Source organism: Colias croceus, chromosome 14 (genome assembly GCF_905220415.1).
Source record: "Colias croceus chromosome 14, ilColCroc2.1".
Taxonomy (NCBI): Eukaryota; Metazoa; Arthropoda; class Insecta; order Lepidoptera; family Pieridae; genus Colias; species Colias croceus.
In genome coordinates, this window is record NC_059550.1 from 10,376,604 (window position 1) to 10,394,720 (window position 18,117).

At 30.9% G+C, this 18,117-nt stretch overlaps 1 protein-coding gene across 1 annotated transcript; it reads left to right on the forward strand.

Annotated features, from left to right (window-relative positions):
• Positions 1-5,871: 5,871 nt before the first annotated feature.
• On the forward strand, positions 5,872-14,507 carry LOC123697159 (lactose-binding lectin l-2-like). The gene is made up of 7 exons (XM_045643583.1): positions 5,872-5,950; positions 10,914-10,943; positions 11,163-11,221; positions 11,533-11,654; positions 12,636-12,768; positions 13,830-13,890; positions 14,255-14,507. The coding sequence occupies exons 2-7, from the start codon at positions 10,939-10,941 to the stop codon at positions 14,367-14,369; spliced, it is 495 nt and encodes a 164-aa protein (XP_045499539.1). The 5' UTR covers positions 5,872-5,950; positions 10,914-10,938; the 3' UTR covers positions 14,370-14,507.
• Positions 14,508-18,117: the final 3,610 nt, after the last annotated feature.

Here is an 18,117-nt window from a genome sequence, read left to right on the forward strand (position 1 = left end):
CCCTCGAAGCCCTTATTATTACGGCTTACTTGTGTATCGCTTACTCTACAAAATACACTCTCCCTGTAAATGAAAAATAACACAAACATAAATATATCAATTCATAATAAATTTGGGCTAATTCAAATAATTTAAAATTAACACGTAGCTTATGCTTTGAAAAGTATGGAACCTATTTTAAGGAACCCTTTATGTATATTTTCATACAATACTTACAAGAAAATGGGTCCTCTGATGTGGCATCGGAAAATTCCTAGTTCGTTTTCACAGATACAGATAAGAGTTTGGGTAGTCAAGGGTATCAAAGGAAACACAGTTAAATCATCGTATAATAATAAAATTTTAAGTATACTTGGCTACAGTTATATCAAAATGAAACATTTAGAAACATAAGACATTTTTTTTTTAATCACCCTTCTGTTAGCTTATATAAAATGATTTTCATATGAAAAGAAACAGATTAACTTGCTACCTCGTATCTAAAAAGCTATTTATTTATTATTTATTTATTTATGATAAGGTACCTTACCTATAGTAACCATTCCTTACCTTATTTTGATCTACGAAGTTCCACTGGCCAGCAACTAGCTAGCTAGCAAGTTTCACAACAGGAGAGTAATCAAATGCAAGCGCAGCATGTAATAAGGTGGATGAAAATATAATTTTGATGCTAATTGTACGGAACCCGCGTCTCTAACAATGGATCGTTACATAATGTCATTCGTGAACAATTTCGAGCTACCCTTGACCTTGTGATTATGATCTGCGTAATAATTTCATCGACTATTCAATGGAAAATGTATTTATTATGGGATAAATATGGTGAATAGGGATGGAAAGGGTTCTTTAATAAACAGGTAACTGCGAGGGATGTAACTTTGGTAAATATGTATAGAAATATCGATACTTGGATAGTGTGGTTAATTTAGCTAGATAAGTTATTTAGTAGACTTATTTATATTATAAACTATATTTTATTATTGATTAAAAGGATCGTTATTTCGATGTCGTACATTTTTGTCTTTTTGCATTTATAAGAACGTTAATTAAGTACATTCAAAGAATTTTTTGGCTCGTCGAGCTGGTAAACAGATAAATGTACTTATCGTGTTATGATTAAATAAACAAAATATTAACACATATCGTTTAATCAAATAAATAAACAATATGTTATAGATCAGCTTAAAACGATCCCTATTAATCTGGATTATTCCCAAATAATTTTCATATCAGAGATACGAAAAATGAAAATCTTAAATGTAATGACAACCTACTAACCCGATGCTTGTACATATTATTATAGAGAAAAAGTATAATTAGTCAAACAATCATAAATACTATAATAAAACCTAACTGTCCAAAATTAGCACTATTTCTTCGCTATGACCTAGATTTAAAACCTGTTATATTTCCAAAAGAATTAATTCCATAGTAACTTCCACACCTCCAATCGTTAACGGTATCAAAAACAAGCAAAATTAATTTAATACGAGACACCTGCATTTCGTTTGGATTTATTGGGAAGTCTTATTGATTATTATCGGTTTTATATTAGAAACAAAATAAATCATCACATCGGTCTAAAGCTACGAAATCAGCGTGATTTGATAAGTTCTAGTACTAGTATAGTTTTATGTTATCTGTGGCTTTAGTAATGATTTTTAGGTTGTTCTTTTTTTCTAAACAATTGAACTCCTTTTGAGTTATTATAAAGAGGACTATCACAGATAATGTTATTGTGTAGAAGATACGCTTGGTTATTAGCATACGCATAAATTCGACAAATCCTCCAGGTAGCTAGCTTTATTTATTTTGCTTTCCTTGAAAATTATAAGCAATGATTGAGTTAATAGCCATATATATTGTTTATTATATTTTAAGTATCGCTCTATTGGTGGCCCAACGTACAATACTAGCCACTTACCTTCAAAGTTTAGTCAGAGAAATTTATATATACCTCTGGCCAAAGGAACTATATTAGTATTCGTGTGACAATGTTATAGCGTTACAGTTTTTGTGCATATAAAGTAAGTATCGTTTATTTTTATTATTTATGTAAATAAAGTAGAGCTATGTTTTAATTATATGAACTAAGTACTACTAAAGTTTACAAAGTCTTCCTGTAAAATTGGTAAAACTAATATAATAATATTATAGTTTTACGATTTTGTCAAAATAATTTGTCTATTAAAATGTTATTTATTTTATTACTAGCGGTCCGCCCCGGCTTCGCCCGTGGTACATATACACGTTTTCTCTACATAAAAACCATTCTCGTACTTCTAGGGATTTAATAAAATCGGTTCAGCCGTTCTCGAGTTGTGCGCTTACCAACACATTTTGCGATTCATTTTTATATTATAAGATCTACTCTCAGCGTAGGCTTTATATGTATACTTACTACTACAACAACAATACTACTTCAACAATTTTTCTAAAGACTTTTCTATTCTTTATTTATATTTTCATCATTATTTATTCATTAGCATATGTTACATATTAAAATACATAATCTACGATGTATATATTGTTAGTAAGAAGGCCAAAGCTTTCGGTGACATTGGCATACGGACAGACAAGTTATGCATGTATGAGAAAGGTCTTATCTCATACGAAAAGTAGTTGACAATAATATTTTGCAACCCACTAATCTTTTTGGGTCCTTAGACAAAGTAACAATTACAAAACGATAACGAAGTTAGAAATCGCAAAAATGTATGGGATTGACATACGCCGCGTTAGATCACGTGGTCTATCTAATGTCAATCCCATACATTTTTGCGATTTCTAACTTCGTTATCGTTTTGTAATTGTTACTTTGTCTACAGGCTCAGTTCATTCATCAGTCAATCAATTATAAACATTTAACAAAACTGAAACGCCAAAATATTTTATTCCATTGGAAACAAAACAGAAATAGAAAACTCGTAAACATTTACTTACAACATAGGTAAATTATAACGAGCAGAGCTTGTTTTTTTTTTTACACATAGGAATAATTCAATTAATTTCTGTACGAATATAGAAACTCCTCTTTTTATTGAAAATCTGTTAAAACATAAAATAATTTAGCTATTAGCATTATTTAAACTATGAAAAATCACCTTGCCAATGCATAAAATTAACGATTATTGTTCCCAAAATGTTTGATAAGTCATTGTACCCTCATTAACACCAATTAACGTAACAATCAGGAAAATTGTCATTTGAATTCAAAGGCTGTTTGTGATTTACATTGTTATCAGTATTGAGGTTGAATGCACTTTTACCTGCATGTGTTGCAATGTTATCTATTCTCAATTAGGTAGGTACGACGACGCGACGGTTCGTAGAAGCAAGCAACTTTCAACTTTTCCTGAATTTTTTGGATATAGTTTTACTTCAGTTAAAATTTTATTTCAAAACCTGCATACTTTTTTGTAAACTATCTATTTTATATTCATAATCACTGTAAAATTTAAAACGTAATTTGGAAAATATAAAAAATTGAAACATGTAACTAATTAAAATTAACATAACGAAACACCAATTTTTTAAATGCATTACGATCACAAAAGTGAAACATTCCTTAATAAAAATATCATCTAACAAACTCTCTCTATTGTACCGGAAAAATGCTCTAAAACCGCATTGAAATACGAATTCCAACCACTAACGTACTTATACGGATCTTAACTCCATTCAATCTGGCCGAGCTAGAATTCCACGCAAACCAGCGGAACGAACCATGTATGTTGTGTTACAGACTAACTTGTGTTGTATAAAGTTACGTGAAGTGTAGTTGAATTAATATTACGGTTTGGAATAGTATGACGTATGATTTAGGGGTTTCTAAACACGTGGCAATATTCATAATAATATGTGCAAATAAAATAACAAATAATATACTTGCCACTAGACCTGGTTCTGTTCGAAGAATTTGATTTAAAAACAAAAAATATAATCTCACACAGATTATGTAGCTTTGTAGTGGCAAAGGAGATATAAAAAATGTTAGGAGCTTACCTATTTACTAAATCCACACACAATGTCATACTACGCCGTTACATACTAAATTAGCACACACAAATAAAGGCTTCAAACAAGACTACATTAACAAGGCAGTTTTCTTTTAACGCGATATTTTTTTTAACCATCTAAGTACGTTACACATCTGTATGGATCGATACACCAACATTAGAATATTCCTCAAATCACAAAAAGGATCACGTTTTATGCGTGCATTTAAAAAAAATACGCCAAAAACACAAATTTCCAGTCAACACTTATGTTTAAAGAGGAAAATAAGGGTTATTTACATCCCGCGCGTGCACCCGCTCCAAACGGCAAACGTGACGTTTCACAATGGATTCCGTGTGTTATTGCGTCAACTTGAGAACAATTTGTTTGCCATTGTCACGAGATTATTAAACTTCGTTCAACATCCCCCTCAGCCTCGTTAGTGTACAATGTTTGGCATTGATTAAAATCAGTCACATCATATTGTTTGGTGATAAATTATATAGGTGTAAATTAATTTAGAGGATAACAGCTATACTACAAAACTTTTTATAAAGTAATTTAACTACCAAATAACGAAACCAAGCAGAAATATTACCTGCAAACAAAAATAAAAATAAAATAATATTAACAATACTCATCAGGAACTCCAAAGATTAGATCGTGCATTACAACAATTTAACAATTTTATGATACAATACTACAATATACAATTTTACAATAGTTAATATGCTTCACATTTTTAATTTACCTACTTTAATTTCTTTTCCAGATGCAGTCATTCATCCTGGTCCTGCTCATCATTTTACAAACATACCACATCACGACCGCACCTGCCACTCACATACAAACTATAAAACCAATCACGCGGCAGAAAAAAGCGCCAAACTACCCGTACCACCATCACTATTTAGTACCAAACCTGCAAGTAATCCCCATCCATGGCCACTGGAATGAACAATCAAATATGACTCATTATTTCGTCCACAACCTAGTACCAATACATGAGTTGATTACTGTGAACCAATTATCTGTGATACCTTTACAGAAGGAACATCACACTTTTCACATTCACGAGGATAATATATACAGAAATCCCATAGGAGGATATGGTATAGGCTGGAGATTTGGAGGCCACGGCGCTGGACACGGTTTTCATTATAGTTATGGATAGAAATAAATATAAAATACGAATTTGCGTTTTATTTCAACCGTACAGTATCAAGATTAGTATGAAAAAGGCTATGCGGGTTTTAGCTTTTAACCTCTTTATAAGGATGTTTGTTTCCCGTTAGATGTTAAACATCGTATTCCAAATAATTTATAGCACTGCCCTTATTCGTGATAATCACAAGCATACATCACATTTTTACATACAAAATACTAGACATCTCTTATCATAATACTATAACATAATATGAATGGAGATAAGGCTGCTTAGTTACGAAACGTTATAGTCAATTTATTTTTATCAATAATATTTGAAGTGCACATTAAATTCGAGATTATCACATCAACACTCAATAATTTTTTTTTTAAAGATATACGTAAATGTATTTTCCAACTGTACTAGAAAGAGAGTTATGCTTTTCAAACATACATTCGTTTGCATGTATATGTTTAAAAAAGCTGTACGGCTCGACGAGTTTTTTATGCCATTAGATGCATCTTTAATGAGAAAGTTATGCCGATTGCATTGAATTTACAATTTAATACTTTGTTCACAGCATGATTTTCAATTTTTTTTCTCGCAGAAGGATTTTCATTTTTCATTCCTTCATTCATTGTCATTAGTAACTGGGGTTTAATCTCAAGTGCATTTACAGCCTTAATTTTTACCGTTATAAACCGGTACAAGAAGCCGCTATCACACTTGCGACGACATACAGTGAGACACGACGCGTGTGAACATTATTTATTATAGTCATTAATTTAGTGTCTAACGAAACAGGTAAATTGATTATTTGATTATTATTAATTTCTCTATATAAATCGATAACTTGTATTAGTTTTTTACTAGACTTTGAAATCTTATTTTATGGTTAGGAAGTATTTGATTTCTGGGTTTGTTTTTTACGATTTATTTAACTTTAAAACTCATGTATCAAAATGTTTAAAACTCATATATATCAATTGAAAGCTACATCTATACCAAGATACACAGGCTCTCGTTTATTTTATTTATATTGTTAATCATAAGGCTCTATAAGTAGGTAGTAAGGCTCTATATAGAGCTCACAATTTACATAAACATAATGATTAAGCCAAAGCCAATGAACGACCAAAAGTAGTTTTCAATGTATTCTAAAATTTGTCCATTAGGAACAAAGGAAAGAAACATTGAAATTCATTAGATGGTGCAATTAATGACTCTTAAGTGAGTTACTTTCTCCCAATGCTCAGTTCGAAGCATAGAAATCTAAATAACTGTGTCTTGTTATTTAGATTTCTATGGTTCGAAGCTTTGTCTTTTAATAATTTATGTAACTTTTAATTGCACAAATTGTTGCATTTGTATTTTTATCGGTATATTGATGAATAGATAAATTCTACGTGTTTTATTTTTAATTTGAAAGGTTTTTTTAATGACTGTTTTAAGATACGTACTAGGGTATTAAGTGTGCTTTTGTTTATACAAGTGAATTCATTCAATAAAACCTTATTATTATCACAGCAGTGCCTTAAAGCCAACAATTGAGCAATAACTTACATATTATGTATCTACTAAGTACTCTTACAAACTGTTACATAACTGTTGTTAAAAAATAGAGCAAGTAATAATCATGGAAGAATGTCTGGAAGATTAAAAAATACTTATTAAATTAATATAAATAGGTCACAATATTTCCTCTACATTTAGTTAAAAAGCATCCCTTAGCCAACACGAGGAAAATATTGGGACTCGGCCAAATGTACAAGTATGATATATTGAAAGCTGTTTTACATTAAAATTAAAGTCCCTGATGGCTAATTTTAATGGAGACTATCCATCTGCGCAAAATTTACGAAACATTGACACAGGGAGACCACATCACTTCAATAATATGTTACCCACGAAAGTTTGTACCATGAAAATTTATCTCTTCCACGCAGGCGAAGCTGCGGGCAACAGCTTGTACTACTTTATATAAATAATTTTAAAATAAATTAATATTTAACGCTTCAGAGTCTACTAAATAAAAACATATCATTAGACAATTTGTTATTTGTTAATATTAAGTTGCAAGCTCAATTAAATCTCTTTACATAAAATGGCTCCTGTTTCAAAACAATGAACGATAGCTATAAAATGTAAACATAAACAAAGTTCAAAATAAGAACCACAGATAACTAAATACTTACAACTCAATAAAATTACACATTATATATAAAAACAATACGAATAATCATAGTAAAGACAATAGCTGTAATAATAGAGCCTATGAATAGAGCAGACACGGGATCTACATAATTACGTTATTAGAGATGATTTTGAATAGAGTTTCTCAATTTACCTTAGTTTAATATAATTTTAACTTTGTTACGTATAGTAATTTCCATGATTATTATTGCACGCCTCATAAGCGAAGCGTTGAGGTGGGTACTACTGTCACTTCGCGCAAAACATCTGATTTTTCAAACTTAAAATGTCTTTATGTATCATACATTGCACTTGTAAGATAATACATACATACATACACACACATATTAAGAAAAAACACTATTTTTAACATTCATGATATTTTTGATGTCATTTTTGTTATTTAAACTAGTTAAAAAACAGTTTAAAAAAGTTCTGTCTTGGACGTCCGTGTGTCTGTATGTGCGGAGGATTTTCTTGTTAACACGATAGCGACCGAAATACTTTACTAATCGAGTCTTTTTTTTTCTCTTACGCTTGAGTATGCTCAGGAATAGATTCGATGTGGTTTAATTGTTATTAAATAAACAAACAAAAAAAAGGATGAGATTATGAGGCGTGCACTTTTGGATTTTCCAAATTATATTTTTTAATTTCAATCGAAAAAAGTTTCGATTTCGTGTTTAGAAAATAAATTGGGTGATTATTTATTTTTCGAGGAAAATATTTACTGAAAATACGTTAACCAGTTATGAGAAAATCTCGGTCGACGAACTGACTGAAACCTCGATAGACGGACGGAATACTAATGAAATTCTTAGTTACCTACTTTAATTTGTTGGTTGTTTTAATAAAAAAAGTCTATAAGTATTACTTATATTGAAAAATATACATATATTATCTTTATTTTTACAATCAATGCTGATTGCATCAATTGGTTATAATAAAATAGTGTCTAGTTAACTCTAAATAAATAAATGTCAATGAGTAAGTATTAAGTCTTCTTCCCTAAAACTGTAAGCTTAAATATTACACAGCTCAACAAAAAAACAATTTTTTTTTTGTTGCCCTGGATATTTCTACAGATTTATATATTTCAAGTACCCAGTTTGCGAATGTAATCATTAAAATTATTTAATTGGCTCTAGTTTTTTTTTAATTTGGATTTTCATATATAAAAATTTCTTACGGTCCTTCAGAGTACGGGTTACTTACAAGTGTTTATTTTTAGGTGAATTACGTTTTCTGCACATTTATTCGCTCAGACATAACCCTATTCTATAAAACTGACTGTAGAATATCAGAATAATAAATGGTTTCTGTAAAAAAACATTTTTATGAACAACAATGTTCGGTTTGTATTGAGTTAAAGAAACCCAGTAGCACTTGGTCAGCAAAGTGGATAGGTATACGAAATTCCCTTGATGTTTTTATTAATAGAATTAGACAAAGCAAATTCATTAGGAATAATTAATAAATATGAAAATTTAGGCCTTTGAGGGAATCTAGAAGTATAAGAAGAATACCCGATGGCCCTACAGGACGGGCGTGTCGACAATTGATAAAAAATGAAAATTTAACAAAATTTAATAACTGATGCTGAATGTAAATTATGGAGAGATATAATATTAATTAATTTAAGATTAATTTAAAACACCAAATTATAAAGAAATGGCACAACAGTTGTTTAAAAAACTTCATTATTTTATGAGCAAATACGAGCATAAAGCTACACTTTGCTCGTAGATAGATATATATGCTTTGCTTGTCTCCTGGATAGATATCCAGTAAATCTGCGGAATTTCTGTGAGAAACAGGAAGAACACATCGAAAAAGAAGTAAAAATTATGGAATAATGGTATCAGGGTATATGGGATCGTCACATGATGGCAGATTACTGATGGTCCATAAGAAAACTATTGTGCCAAAATTAACTAAGAAGAGAAGCTTATAAAATCTATTTCCTTGTACTATTTCATAAGTTTTAATGATTTTTCTCTATTTTTATATCCATTTGAATTAATTAAATACTAAAACAAAACAATAAGTAAAACTTTGTAATAAATAAACGATGTAAAACAAATACCGATTCTTCTCCATAGACCACTGCTTTCCGAATCGGTGGTAAATGTTAAAATAATTATGTAATGACGATTCGAAAGTGCTACTAAATAGTAGTCTAATTGAATAAATGAATGTTTGAGTTTGAGTTTGAGTATACCTTCTATTTCATGCTGCGTTTTAGAGTCTAGTAAGAAAATTAGGATAAAAAAAACTAGAGCCAATCTACCAAAACCATTAATAGTTCTATATATAATATGCATTAAATTATTCGAAACCACTTTCACATCCAGGGCAACAAAATCATTGTTGACCAGTGTTATCATTTAATTGTCATTAGAAAAACGTAGTAACGTAGAGTAGGAACTCAGAAACTCGCGCTTTACAAATTATATAGCACTAGCTTTCCGCCCGCGGCTTCTCCCGCATTGTCTAAAACCTGACAAATTATATACTAAAACCTTCCTCCTGAATCACTCTATCTATTTAAAAAAACTGCATCAAAATCCGTTGCGTAATTTTAAAGATATAAGCATACATAGGGGCATAGGGACAGAGAAAGCGACTTTGTTTTATACCTACTAGGTATGTAGGATAAATTATAATATAATAATAATTATAAATTATGTAGTATTTCAGTATCAATTTCTAATTGTATTTATAAACAAATTAGCACTAGTCATACAATGTGCGATAATTACAAGGAGATAAATATATTTACATCGTAAAGCACAAAATCAGTCCAAGGTCAAATACTTTGAACTTTATCCGACAAGTGTTTTGTAAACTATATAATATAAGGTATTACAATGATATAAATTAAAACAAACAACACTTCTATCTATACTATAATATTATAAAGCTGAAGAGTTTATTTGTTTGAACGCGCTAATCTCGGGAACTACTGGTCCGATTTGAAAAATTCTTTCGGTGTAATAGCCCATTTATCGAGGAAGGCTGTATTTCATCAGGAACCATCCAACAGGAGCGGAGCACTGCGGGTAAAACCGTGGGGCGCAACTAGTTAAAAATCATTATTATTTTAACAGGTCGATGTACGAATAAGTAGGTAGGTACCTAATATGTTTACGGACTCTACAAAATATTTTGTTATTGATTTCTCATTTCTGTTTTTTAATTTAGGCATACTGTTTTGTAAATGGATATAATAATAATCAGTTCTAAAATACAATTGCAAAACCTTCAAAGTAGTATTTTCTAGGGTTTGATTTTACGCGAGTATTATACATTTAGAAATTAAAGACTTTTTAACGGATTTTAAACGCGATTTAATCATTATATTATTTTCCCGACGTTTCGAACACTTTACAGCGAGCGTGGTCACGGGGAGACTCAGTAAATCGCGTTTAAAATCCGTTAAAAAGTCTTTAATTTCTAAACCTTCAAAGTAATTTGCTATGGTAACTTGTAAATCGTGAATAATCGCTCCTATTTGCTTTCATTATATTAATCTTTTGTTCAATAATTGAAGTTATTATATTTACTTTTTCAGTGCTGTGGTCATATTCAACTTTAAGATGAGGTAAGACATTGGAATGTTTATGTATATTATTGTTACCAATCTAAAAACGAATCGATTTGAAACTTTTAACGACTTTCATCAAAAAATATTTAGAGATACAAAATATTTAATTTCGTATTGCACCAGTTAGTAAGTTACTTCAAACCTAAACTATTATAAATAAAAATATTAAATAATTTATTAAATTTTTATATTTTTTTTTTTAATAATTTATTTCAGGACACAATTAGCTGCATTCTTCCTATTTATAAGCTACGTGCAATGCGCCCTTCCTAGAGGTAAATAAAGTGAATATTAATATGTAGATACATTTTTAAAAAGATATAACTCATGAATTCTCTATTAAAAACGTTTAAAAAAATAGGAGAGCTCCAAATTCCAATCCACCTTTCAATCATTTTTTTTATATTCCTAAAAATACCAACACATTACAATTATTGCAAAAAATATTACATTCAAAAATATTATAAAGAATTTCAGTTGTCAGGCATGTTCAGAGAGATCTTAAAAATACTTTTTCGTTTCCTTATCGACTTTGCTCTTTTCCATATTTCACCATTATATATTGGAACACCAATCACATGTCCAGGGTACGTGGTGAACAAATCCCTAGGTGCTGCATACCGGTTGGTGTATAACTCTAGAGCCTGGCCAGATGCCAACGAACACTGCATGGATGAAGGGGGCCACCTCGCTGTTCCTAGATCTGAGGTAATATAGCATGTGCCAGTGGTTGATTGCCATAAGTCTAACCATAGATAAAAGAGCATGACGTATCAAAAGCATGGTCGATATTTGATTGTAAATACAATCAAGTATAAATAATCAACCGATTTCAAAAAAGGAGGTGATGTAGTATGTACAGAAACATTTTTCGTCTTCATAATATTATATTTATGATGATATACATATTATATATTATAATGAAGTGCTATTGCGTAGTAGGTAGGTTTCACAAACGATTTGCCGGTTAAGCAGTCTATTGATGTAACCAATAATAATTTTTGGTTACCATTACAGATTACTAAAGAGTTATATTCCCATAGAGACGCCGCCGATTTAAAAAAAGAATACTGACATCATTAAAATAATATTGAATGATATATTCGTTAGTTACTTATAATCGTTTGTATGTAAAGGTAGGTATGTATTATATAGCAAAAATATGTTTTTGATTGTTTATCGTATCCTTGTATCCGTAATAAAAGTTTGATTAGTTTTGTAACTAGTTACAATTGTTTCAAACATCTGTATGTTTTGGGTTTATTTATTTTATTTACTTAACCAAAACTTTTAATAGGGGATTATGTTTTATGATGGTATACTATTAAGGATATTATTTATCATTAAAACTTAAAAGCCTATTAAAATTTTAATCCTACTATTTTACCTCACTTTTTTTCTTCTTCACGCAAAAACTGCTGAACCGATTTTCATGAAAGTTGGCACACATATAGGGTAACTTGAATTAACGCATAGGATAGTTTTTATCACGCAAATCCCACGGGAACGGGAACTACGCGGGTTTTTCTTTGACTACGAAGGCGAAGCTGCGGGGGAAAAGCGTATTAATTAAAAAAAAAAATGTCAACATCACACGCATAGCTCGGCTTGTACCTATGTCCACTACAATAAATATAGGTCAATAAAAATTAATTTTAACACCAATACATAATAATAATAAATTTACAGGAGGAGTTCAACTTCCTACAGAAGTTAGTGCGAGCGATGCACTACCCCAGTGTAAGTGACACAGATAACAAACTAGTAGTGTGGCTCGGCATCACTAACATCGAGGATTACAAGATTTGGAAGAATTTATACGGTAAATAATAATTGTTTTATGATTAGTATCATAACACTAAATTAATGTTAAAAAATAATTAAATTATTATTAATTAATTAAATTAATTTAATCATCATGGAAAAGCTTACGCTACGAAAGATTTTTCGGTCAGTTCACAAAGTTTTTTTTTTATAATCTAACTACGTAACGAATAACGATTACTAGGAGCACAGATTAAATATGTAGTTACAAAGTACCTAATGGTAATATTTTTTTTCTTTTTTTCTTACTTTTCAATAAAAAATGTGGTCGTAGATATAATATACTTAGTATCTAATTTATATATAGGCAAAAAAAATTTTTTTTATTCAGCGTTAGCTAGATAGGTACTAATATGTATTCTATGATGTAGGTGTAAGACATAAAAATTTATATTTCTTATATTTTGTGTTCTCTAGTGTGTATAAGAATAATGAAAACATGCCGCATACCTATTTTTTTTTTTGCTTTGCCGTTATATCAAAATGTTATTTTGGTACATAATCTGTACACTGTAATAATAGATAATGATAATAAATCACATACAGATAATAAACGCGCGCCTGTCACATTTCCCGCCAAAGCGCAAGTTGCCATATTTTATACAGATTATTTGCGAACTCCCTCGATAATAATTGAAAATGAGTTAATCATGGCCCATGGATAATGCGCGATTTATCGTAATTTCGTTTATTTTACACACCTCGCTTGCTCTATATTTATTAACGATTTAATTGCCATAAGTAATTAACCTTGCATTAACAGAGCTGCCATAAATATGAGATGAACATTTTCATATTTTTGCAATGACGTTGTAAAGATCTTTGTTAAATTGGATTTAAAACAAAGATTCTCTTTCAAATGCACTTAGCCTAAAATAAGAAGAATAAAGAAATAAAAACTTAAAAAACCGAAACAAAAATAAGCTAGAATTCATTTATATGCGATCCCAACTTTTGCAAAAAAATAATACATAACAGATATTACAATACATACGAAAGTTTGTTCTTGTATGATGTAAGTAATTGAATTAAATAATTTAATTGGAATAAATTCAACAGGTGAAGATATAACGACTACAGGATTTCACAAATGGGCCGGTGAAAATGGCCAGAGTTTCAGGTAAATTTTGATTACATTTGGAGAATGATTTGACTATTTTTGCGACAATACTTGATTTAGTAAATGATTATTACTCATATCCTAAATATATTAGATTTAAAAATGCGAAAATAGCTCAGACTGTCTGTCTCTGCTTCACGCCTCAACCACTGAACCGATTTTGATGAAATTTCGTACAGAGATAGCTTGAGATCTGAGAAAGTTGATAGTTTTATGCACAGTTTTATCCAATTATGTATTTCGTAAGCATACGCTACGGCTACGAATTCGTAGAAGACTATCCTATCTTTACAACTTCAGCATAACAAACACTATACTTATAATGAAAGCACAGATAAATTAACGAATTATATATATTTTCCAGCGACGACCCCTCAGAACCCCACTGCGCCGCCATGGACCCCGCCAACCCCGGCCTCCGCGACTACTGGTGTCACCGCCGGCAACCCTACCTCTGCCAAATAGATCTACAAACTTAACAACTTGTTTCATTTACCCTTTTAATCAAAAGCACTTCAAATGTTTCGTGAATTGACACATTGATTAGACGTCTGAATCAAACTTGATTCTATCTTGTTCGAATTACAGCCCTTTATTAAAAGATATTTCAAAAGCTATATTCTCGCTTTAATTATAATAAAATCGTGTTTTAATGTCTCTCAGTGAAAAACTATATTTCGTAGTTACTAAATTTATGATTGGCTATTGCTAAGTCTGTGTTTATTTAATCAAAATTGATTCTTTGGAACGTATCAAAAATAATGAAATGAAACCATCAGATGCTCTATTTCATGCAATAAACGTTAGCATTACATTGTAAGTTGCTTTTTACTAGCAAGATCATGAATGTGCTTGGAAAATAGATACCTAGTTACTTGTCTAAAATCTAAAATTAAATATTGGGCCTATAACGAAAGTCTATTTAAGTTAGTAATGTAAATTACCTATTTGTAAATTATTCAGCCAAAACTTAATGTAACTAGGTTTTAGTTCTATCAAATATAACGCCCTCAATTATTAACAAGAGAGTGCCATTAATTCCACAAACAACGTTAAGTACAACATACAATTTGTAAATGTATTCATTGAGTACTAAACGTAATACAGAATGAAAATAAACTTCTCCTAAGCTGATACAATACCGTAAAAGATTTAATTCACGAGCTGAAATGAGAATTATGCTAAAACTCCCATATAAACGACAGAGCCGTAAGGAACGAGCCAATAAAACTTCAAGAGATTTTCTTCCAACTTTTAATTCGCTCGTAATGCACGGAATACTTAGTAATTTTATCTGATTCAGATCTTGGCGGATTTTGAATGACTTGCTATGAGTGGTACAACTAAATTCCTACGTTGGTTTTAGCTTAGTAGCTAGAGTGACAACGATATTCAAACAATCGGATGCTAAACGCTATCATAATATTATATAACATCATAGAGACTTTAAACTTATTAGGATACTAGCTTACCACCCGCGGCTTCGCCCGCTTTCTCTAAAACGATTTGAGATTTAAACTATCCTATCTCTCAAGTTGGATCGAACTGCACATGGTGTGCGAATTTTATTATAATCGGTTAAGTGGTTTAGGAGTCCATTGAGGACAAACATTGTGACACGAGATTTATATATCGCACCTTCGGTAGAACAAGGGCACAATTACAGTTTTTGCAATTTTACAGGAGAGCCATTTTAAGATATTTGTAGTACTTAATGTGGTCTAGCTATGATAATAATTTTTTTATGGTTGTTCTGCTTTGTATGACATAAACTATATACTATATTCTTTTAGGTGTATCGTTTACAAATATTAAAAACTGCTAGTTTTTTTTTAATAATATTTTTTTCTTAAGTAGGTGTACATTTGTGCCCTTGTTCCACCAACAAGAAAATTAATTTGTAAATATGGCCATATCTAAAGCTTTAAGTTAATAATTTTGGAATGATAATAACGTGTTTTTTTGTATAAATGTTTTATTTTCTTAAACACTTTAGAAAGCCGCAGTACTTTATCACAAAAATAGAGATCAAAACTTACTAATCAGCCATTACACATCTTCAACAATCTGAAACTATTATGTTTCCTAGCAAAATTCTTTGGAATCGCTTTAAAAATTGGAATAATATTATATTAAGATAACAGAACAAGAAAGATTCATAATTCAATTCCTTGACATTAAATAATTCCTCCTTTTTCGTGGCATTTTTTATAAGGCTTATGTATTCTGCCGGAGTGCATATTGATATTGGGCCAGCTTTTTTTGCACGTTTTACATTCCAGAATGGACGGCATCGGCTTTATGCTGGGTCCCCTAATTTATGTATGATCGATTTTATAGGCAATGTGTTCACAGCAAAATAATACATTCCAAAAACAAATTTGAAAAAGAAAAATAATTATTTACGAATAAATATCTTACTAATATTATTATTTATTATGTAAACTCGAAAGTTTTTGAGGATAGATTTGTGGGTGTGAGGGTATGTTTGTTGTATTTTGATTGGCAGTCCTGTCGTTTAAATTTCTAAAAAACTAACTTGTTTTTTTGCTCTCTACAGCAATTATCGGAATAAAATGTTACTTTTAAGACCATGGAGTATAACAAATCTTGGACAGACAAGGGCACAATTGTCTGAACGACTTTGTCCTCCCAATTTTTAAATCGTAAACTAGGCATAAGTGTGACAGATATGGCCTTGTCGTTCCAGAAATCAAAAACATTATAGGGCATATTTACATAAACGACGTTAGCGCTCCAAGTGACAGCTAGCTCAGTCCCCGCCGATGGCACAACTAACCAATGAGACTTTGTCTCGCCAAGAGAGAAACAAAATAGCGCCAAAATGACAACGCCACTATTTCAATCTGGCTGTTTTTTGTAGGAATTAAACGAATGTCTTTGTCCCTCCAGTTGAAAGGGCCTTTTTAAAGCATTTCTGCATATTTAAGTCATTTTGGCAATTTATGACAATTATGCCCTTGTTCTACCGAAGGTGCGATATATTAAGATATTTAGCTACTATTAGGACGTATTCTGTGACATTACTAACGATAGACACCAGTTATTATTCTGTGACATTACCTACTTACTCTGTGATACACACAAGTAAAACTTTTAGCACCTTTTTTTTAAGTTTTTTGCCTCGTGCTACCGAAATTTGGAATCAGCTTCCGCGGGCAGTGTTTCCAATGAGTTACGATTTGGGGACCTTCAAGAAAAGAGGCCGGCAACACTGAACACACTCGCCATACCCCTGGTATTGTGGGTGCAAGTGGGCGACGATGATCATTTACCATCAGATGACTCGTCTGCTCGTTTGCCTGCTCTTCACATAAAAAAAAACCCTCTTTTTGCGTCGTGGGATAAAAATTAAATGAATAAAGGAAAACAACATTCCTTTCCACTGTGTACACTTTTTTTGCTTGATGTAAGTACCTAACTATCAAAAAAAATATTTTTAAAAACTCAAAAATAATGCAGGATAATAATATTACGTAGAAGGTAGCCACAATCTGGATCTGTATTACCTTTGCAAGAGAATTATTACCTATCATTGGTTAATAACAATTTGCCTATATTCTAATAAAATTTTTATATACAGTACCTTTTTCTTTAGCTTGCAAAATCTATAGACCTCTTAGGCCTAGACCTAGATTTGTAATAGTCCAAAAATAACTACGTTAAAAACAACTGACTTCAAAACCGGAAAAGTAATTTTTTACTTTTCCGTTTTTGAAGTCGGTTGTTTCAACCGACCAATTCGACACCATTCCGCATCAAACAAAAAAAGAATCACGTAAATCGGTTCAGAAACCTCGGAGTAATCGGTGTACATACATAAAAAAAAATATACCGGCCCAATTGATAACCTCCTCCTTTTTTTTGAAGTCGGTTAAAAACCACCTAACAAATCTATTAAACTTAATTTTAAAATAACGAAAATCATCAATAGATGGCGCTATATACAATTACCACCTGTGATTACCACATTGTAATTACGATTGTAAATAGCGCCATCTAGTATAAGAACTGTTTCCAAATATTCATAACGCCAATCGTTCTCGTAATATGCTTGCAAATTTATTTTAAATTAATGCGATCTTGGATCTTTTTGTCATTTTTATATTTATTTGTACTGAAATAATAAAATATACAGCTGGAGATAACTTATTTTTTATCATTAGCGACATATCCAAACAAGTATCCAAACAAGGAATTGTCATC

Excerpts from the sequence above, each read along its gene's own strand:
- LOC123697159 (XM_045643583.1), top strand. Across the intron at positions 12,769-13,829 it reads GATTTGGAAGAATTTATACG|GTGAAGATATAACGACTACA; the intron begins GTAAATAATAAT and ends TAAATTCAACAG. Across the intron at positions 13,891-14,254 it reads GAAAATGGCCAGAGTTTCAG|CGACGACCCCTCAGAACCCC; the intron begins GTAAATTTTGAT and ends TATATTTTCCAG.